Source organism: Bison bison, unplaced genomic scaffold (assembly GCF_000754665.1).
Source record: "Bison bison bison isolate TAMUID 2011002044 unplaced genomic scaffold, Bison_UMD1.0 scf7180017862979, whole genome shotgun sequence".
NCBI classification, from domain to species: Eukaryota; Metazoa; Chordata; class Mammalia; order Artiodactyla; family Bovidae; genus Bison; species Bison bison.
Window position 1 is genome coordinate 1810196 of NW_011493551.1, and position 7599 is coordinate 1817794.

Consider the following 7599-nt stretch of genomic DNA (forward strand, 5'->3'; position numbering starts at 1 on the left):
CACTGGCACCATCCCAGCCAGGCTGGCCTTGGTGCCCCCTCCTACCTGGAATGAAGTACTGCTCTTTGGCTGAGGAGAGAAGGAGAAACACTACCATGTTGGGATTGTCCAGGACATGCAGGAACAGCCCAGGCCCCCACCCTGCTGCCCAGCAGAAGCCAGCCCAGGAACCAGGCTAGGGTCGCAAGTCAAAGCCCTGGAGCCCACCCACCCAGCTCCTGAGTGCAGGTCTTGCTGCTGAGCACAGATGTTCCTTGCCCAGACTGATGGGAGTGGGGATGGTACCGCCCCAAGTAAACTGCCCCCAGGGAGCACAAAAACCACGGCAATGTTCACAGGTGTAAATGGATAACATTTGGGCTTCAGAGGCTGACCCCCTGCCACCCCAGAGCCTGGAGGAGGCAACCATCTCTCTGAGGAGAGTTCCCAGGCCTCCTGGGTGTCTCCTAAGTCTTGAAAGAGCACCATCCTGGGAGTAGAGCAACCTAGGTTCTTGGCAGTCCTCCCTGGGGGATCTGCAGCCAGTCCTCCCGCGGCCTCAGTAAGATCCAAGTCTACAGTGTGGGTCCTACACCCTCCAGCACGGGTCCAGAGAGGTCCAGCCACCCTTGTTGGAACCACCCAGGAAACACCTCAGGGTCCCTGAGCAGACTGAAGGCGGGTGGGCAGCTACCTGAGCACCGGAACTTCTTGCTTTTGATCTGGCCGATGCGCTTGTTGGCAAGGCGTCGGGGGCTGGCACAGCGGGCCCCACTGGTCTCGATGGGGTTGGAGCGCAGGAAGTCTGCCAGCCACTTGAGGTTACAGTCACAGATGAAGGGGTTCTGGGCCAGATGCCTGTCCAGAGGGGGCAGATTGGGGATGAAAGACAAAGCTGCTCACTTGTGTTGGTGGCCACCTGAATGGGGCCTTGCTGGCCCCGACGGAGAAGTGCACCTCCTGAGGACACCACCTGGGGGCGCCCACCCTCTACCACAGCCTCACAGTGGGGCCAGACCTCCATCCCCCTGGACCTTCCAGCTGTCCCTTCAAGCCTCACTCTGTCCCTTCTCCTTCTACTCACGTGTCTCTCCCTCTGTCCTGTGACAGACAGGAGTGGAGGCAGGAGTAACCTAGAGACCAGCCAGGGTACCCCTGTCCTTCCAAGATCGAGATGATGGAATGGGCATTAGAACCCAAGACGGTCAGCATCCAGGGGCCTTTGGGCCCCAGGCGCTATAAGTCCTGGACTGTCTCCTCCCTGTGGCCCCAGGCAGCAACAGCGTCTGCCCCACAGCCTTGGTCAGGAGGGGGTGGTGGCTGGGGTGGCAAGGCTGCGCCCGCAGCTGGGTTGGGAGGTCTCCAAGTACCTGCTGCAGGTCCCTCAGCTTTCAGAGGAATCTCCATTCCCAACCCAGGCCATGGGGCTGCCTCCCCTTCACTGTTTTACAGGACGTCTCTTGACATAGGAACCTCAGAAAGCATTGTCGAGTAGCTACTTACGAGTAGCCACTCACATCTTCTCACCAGCTCCCTGCTTTACCAGCAGGCTACATGTGGGGAGGGGGCAGCTGACAGGTGACACCAGCTAAGGGCACACAGATCACTGTAAGTGACCACAGGGGAGCCTTTCCCTTTGGCCCTAACCACTCTGCAGGGCTTCCCTGCAGAGAAGGGAAGCCACTCTGGTGGCTCAGAGGGTAAAGAACCCACCTGCAATGCAGGAGACCTGGGTTCAATCCCTGTGTGGGAAGATCCCCTGGAGGAGGACACAGCAATTCTCTCCAGTATTTTCGCTTGGAGAATCACCATGGACAGAGGAGCCTGGTTGGTGACAGCCCATGGTGTTACAAAGAATCGGACATGACTGAGCTACTAAGCACGCATCCTGTAGGCTCAGATCAGCCACTTCTGAACCTCCCAGCAGCCGGCTTGCCCACCTGTGTCGGGGCCAGTGCAGAGGTGCATGCCCTCCTATCTACACCAAGACAGCCAGGGGGAAAGAACCCAGCACTTGTCCTGGCTCCTGTACCCAAGAGCCAATGCCTCTGCAGTGACCAGCTCAGAGGACGCGCCATGCTGCGGCCACTCTCCCTCCATGTATTGCTATCAGTTCCAGTCGTCTATGTATTGGTCCCTGCTGGGGTGCAGAGCTTTCCAAGCAGAGAGACGAGCCCTTGCCTAGAGTCTGCACCCAGCTCAGCTCAGACCTTGGCGACTCTGTCTCCATCCATCCCTTCCCAGACTCTACCCTCTGGTCACTGGTCAGGATGCCTGGTGACAGCCTTTCCTGCCAGGTTGTCCTTCCACTCCTCTTCGCAGTGCCAGCCCCCCTTTCCTGCCTGAGTCTTGGCTCCTGTCAGCTCCACCAGGTGCACCAGACCCCTCCCACGCCTTCTGCCTTCTGCTGGATAGTTTGTTTCCCGATTTGAACTGCCAGTTTACGCAGAGAAGATGTGCTTGCTGCCTCCCCGGGGCAGAATTTGTAGTTAATCTGAAATACACTAGGATTCCGGGGTTACTCTGGGATTGCTTCTGCTGCCCGTCACATCTGTCTGTGCCTTAGTACCCAGCCTCTGCCTGAAAGAATTGCTTGCCTCTATCACAATCTTGGCAGAAAACTCTGTTTAAAATCAACTCAATTATGTTATTCAGGCATGTATTAAAAATGTCCAAGGGGTGCAGAGTAGAATACAGAGTTTTTTAAAGACAGGCTATTTGTGTCAAAGGCAGCCTATAAAAATGCAACCACCCACCAAGGCAAGTGACTTCTGTATAAAGCTAAGTATCTGACATAAAGTCAAATTTTTAGCAGGTGTAAAGAGAGGGCAACTGGGGAAAGAAAATGCTCAAGAGGATAAAAGCACGTTTGGGAAAAAACAATCATCTTGTTAAAGGCACACCCAGAAATAGGTTGCACAAGCTGCCCAACCGTTCTTTTCATGGACATTTCTGAAAGTAGAAGATAGAGGGGAAAACTGATTCCCAGTCTCTTTCTTGGATTATGCATTAAGATGTCGCAACTAAAAATCTTTGGGGCAGACACTCAATATCATTAGTCAAATTAAACCCACAATGAACTACCATTTCACACCTACTAGGATGGCTATAATCATAAAGAAAAGCAATACCAAGTGTGGGCAAGGAGGTAGAGAAATGGGAACCTTCATAACGTTGCTGGTGGAAATGTAAAATATGTATAGCCACTTTGGAAAACAGTGGCAGTTTCTTCAAAAGTTAAACATAAATTTCCCATGTCATCCAGAAATTCCAAGGGAAATGAAACCCTCTGTCCTCACAAAGATGTGTGAGCAAATATTCACAGCAGCATTATTCATAATGGCCCCAAAGTGGAAATGACCCAGATGTCCATCAACTGGGAAGGAAAAACAGAATGTGCATAAATGGAAAATTATTTGGCAATAAAAAGGGACAAATACTCATACATGCTTAGAATATGAAGGAACCTCAAAAGCATTATGCTAAGCAAAAGAATTCAATCACAAAAAATGGTATATCATATGAGTCCATTTTTGTGAACTATCCAGAAAAGGCAAATCTACGAGACAGAAATTAGATTAGTGATTGGGTTAGTGGATGGGCTGGAAATAGGAATCGATTGCAAATGGGCACAAGGGATTTTGGGAGGGTAATGGAAATGTTCTAAAATTGAATTGTAGTGATAGTTGAACAACTGTAAATTTACTAAAAAATCATTGGACTGTACACCCAGAACAGGTCAATTATATGGTATGTAAGTTATACCTCATTCAAGCTTTAAAAAAAATTTTTTTTAATCTCTTGGGGCAAGTAAAATTACAAAATCAATACTGTGACACAGGGCCCTCAGCCACAGATATCAAAGCTATGGACAAATCAAGCAAGATTTGGTGAGTTTAAATCTGCTTGGTTCTGACATAAGACTCTGCCAAGGGTTTAACTACCCAAGGCTGTAATAAGACTATCTGATTGTACCTTGGGTTTGCATTTCTTTTACTCTTGTTCTGAACTGTACTTGGGTTATGTATTAGTTGTTCATGGAAGTTCAGTTTTGTTTTACAGCCTTTAATAATGAGGCAGTAAAGAATCTGCCTACAATGCAGGAGATGCGGGTTGGATCTCTGGGTTGGGAAGATCCTCTGGAGAAGAGAATGGCTACCCACTCCAGTATTCTTGCCTAGAGAACTCCATGGTTCTCAGAGGAGCCTGGGGGGCTACAGTCCATGGGGTCACAAAGAGTCAGACATGATGGAGCGACTAACACACACATTCTTAGGGAAAAAGCACAATTTGGGGGCAAGCTACCTAATTTCTCAGTGCTGGTGAAGAGATACCCCAAGACAAATGCCTGCTCTACTAGATGTTAGGTGACCTTGGGTCGGTCTCTCTCTGCCTCAGTTTCTTAGAAGTAAGGCAGGGATGACAGCACCTACTCCACAGGTTATTGTGTTAAGATAATACACACAAAGAAGAGTGGCCTGGGGTGGCCAGGGGTGATTAATTATCAGTCATGCGATGAATATTAATACTACTATCACCTCTACCTATGGGAAACCTTCCTCTTCTAACACCCTGCTCCAGCTCTGTGCCTTCGTGGCAGTGGCCAAGATCTCAGAAGGTACGGCGTCCAGGAGGGCAGAGGCACTCTTGAAATCCAGCCAGGTAAATGGACACAGACAGAATCCATTCCCCGTGAGCACAATCTATTTGATGAAACCCTTCCACCTTGAAAGCGAGGCAGCACTTCCCAGGAGATCCTCAGCCCTGTTCCCTATCTGCAAGCCTTTCCTGTGTGTGTCCCTAGCCCTGAAATCTCCTTACTGCACTGCTCTCGGATGTTTTGCCAGCTTTGTAAAATAACCCATCTTGCCCGTGTCTCTCCATGACCTCTAATTTCACATGCTTGGCAAGATTTCCTCATGGTGTTCCTTCCCTCTCTCCCTGGCTATACATAAGTTAATTAGCAGGAGTGGGCTACAGGCGGGTGCCTGGCTCTAATGAGTTTGTCTTTGTGGCCGACATCCCTGCTGACAGGCAGGGTTCCCAGGGAGCAGGAGCTGTGTCTTCTACTTGATCTATTTCCCAGCCTTCATGCAGATCTTAGCTGATGGAGAGCATTGCCCAGTGGGTAAACAGTGGTGGGGGTGAGAAAGACAACAATGGCCATGGTAATATTAATAAATGCCCATCAGGCACACATCAAGGACCCATGGGTCAGCACGTCAAGTCAAGCTGCAGGCTCACAGCTAAAGATGCGGAATGTAGTGCCTGAATCTAACCAAATAGTAGAAGTTTCCCTGTACAGAACCATTCCACCTAAAAGATAAGGACTTCTTGTAAAGGCATAACTGCACCAGCATTATCAAATGGAGAAGCAATGTTAAAATTATCATATCACCACTTCAGGACCCCTAATAAAGGAGTGGGTCTAGGCACTGAAATCCGTGACGGTGTTTATTAAAAAAGAAAGAAAATCAGATATCGTGAGCCTCCTGATGAAAGTACACAATACTGTGAGGTCATCTTGCCAGAAAAAGAAAAAATACCTGAGCCTGATGCAAGCTCCTAGATGAAAATTTCTATTTGCAGGACATAGAACAGAGGAACATGTGAAACTATACCATAGGGGATGAAGTCAGCAAATCCAGACTGTGGGGAACTCCACAAATCCAGAAAAGCAGTGTCTTCAAAAAACCAAGTGCAAGGGAAAAGGAGATGGAGAGGATACCTATGGGTTAAAAACAATTTAAGTGACACACCAACAAATATCAGTCAGTTATATCGCATAGACCTCTATTTATTTATGAGGGAGAGGATTTTAAAATGCTCTTTATTTTAAGTTTTATTTTTATACAGTTCTTAAATGTTACTTTCCATAGTGACTACAAAATATTGGCTATCTTCCCCGTGTCGGCATCCTTAGTCTGTACCGCCCTCTCCCCCGGCCCTGCGCTTCCCCTCCCCTCTTCCTGCAGTGGTAACCATTAGTTTGCTCTCTGTATCTATGAGCCTGCTTCTTGCTCATTATAACCACTAATTGGTTGTATTCTTTAGTTTCCACATGTAAGTGATATCATAGAATATTTGTCTTTCTCTATCTGACTTATTTCACTTAGCATAATGCTCTTTAAATCCACCTGTGTTGCTGCAAAGGGTAAATTTTCATTCCTTTTTGTGGCTGAGTATTCCATTGTATGTTTACAGCATATCTTCTTTAGCCATTCATGTCCTCTTGGACACTTAGGTTGCTTCCATATCTTGGGTATTATAAATAGTGCTGCTATGAACATCGGGGTGTAACATATTGCATTAGTGTTTTGGGTTCTTTCGGATATATATCCAGAGTCGAACTGCTGAGTGATCTGGTAGTTCTATTTTTAGCTTTTTGAGAAACCTCCATACTCTTCTCCACCATGGACATACCAATTTACCTTTCCACTAACAGGGCGTGCATAGGCCTTATTTACATCCTGACTCAAATTATTTTTAAAATTGTATAATATGTAGGAGACATTTGGAAATTTGAACATTAATTAGATCGTTGATGATTTTAAAGAATTGTTGTATTTTCAGATATAACAAGAGTGTTGTGTGTTTTCAGAGTTCTTGCCTTTTATAAATATGTATGAATTCTGTGTTGATGATAAATGATGTCTGGGAGGCATGAAAGGAGGGACATAGAGATGAAGCAAGGCTGACTGGCTGTGAGTTGAAGCTGGGAGACAAGCACTGGGAGGTCTGCTGTGCTACTTTTAAATGCTTATAATTTTGTATAATAAAAGATTAAAGCAAACTCCTAGAATTACTGCTCTCTAATTTTAATTTATAATTATCACTGCTGCCACTGTCTTTCACTTAAGACATTATCAATTGCAAGATGCACTAATATTAATATTTTACGTATCATCAAGAAAGAACAAAATGCTGCCAATTAAATAAGCCATCAAATATAATATGCAATCCAATTCCATAGCTGTTACTGTGGAGACAACGCATGTCTTAAAATCAATGGGTAGTAATAATAATAAAAACTGTAGCCAACATTTAAGAAGCATTTGCAATGAGCTAAGCTCTGTACAAACATCCCTTTTAATCTCATAACAACCCTGTGAAGATGATGTTCGCATTTTATGAATGAGTAAACTGAGCCCCAGAGAAGCTAACTAACTTGCTTAGGGCCACACAGGCAATAAGAACTGCAGCCTACCAGGCTCCTCCGCCCATGGGATTTTCCAGGCAAGAGTACTGGAGTGGGGTGCCATTGCCTTCTCCTAAGGAATTCTACAAGCTAACAATTGTAGGTTGCATTAGATATTTTTTATTCCCCTTATTTCAAATAACATCCCTTCTCTTCCACTCTGCAGTAATTCAGTTTATCAGGAATTCATTCTTATTTCTTTTTCTGTGGAGTAAAGATATAACAATAGGTAAGTATCTGTGTCTCGACCCAGTAGAAATATTTGTCATAAATACTTTTAGCTTTTAAAAACAATTGTGAGAGAATCAACTTGAAATGGAACCTCAAATTGAATTTGAATGCTATTAAGTCTGTGTGTGTGTGTGTTTGTGTGTTAGTCACTCAGTTGCATCTGACTCTGCAAGCCCATGGACTGGAGCCCA

General features: G+C 46.3%; 1 protein-coding gene across 1 annotated transcript in view; it reads right to left on the reverse strand.

The window, feature by feature from the left end:
• SLIT1 (slit homolog 1 (Drosophila)) overlaps positions 1-7599 on the reverse strand; it is a 179008-nt gene that overhangs the window by 43704 nt on the left and 127705 nt on the right. Inside the window, exons 16-17 of the mRNA XM_010833109.1 lie at positions 674-837; positions 46-69 (exon numbers count right to left, since the gene is read on the reverse strand). Coding sequence (XP_010831411.1) covers positions 46-69; positions 674-837 — 188 coding nt within the window. The remainder of the gene's footprint in view (positions 1-45; positions 70-673; positions 838-7599) is intronic.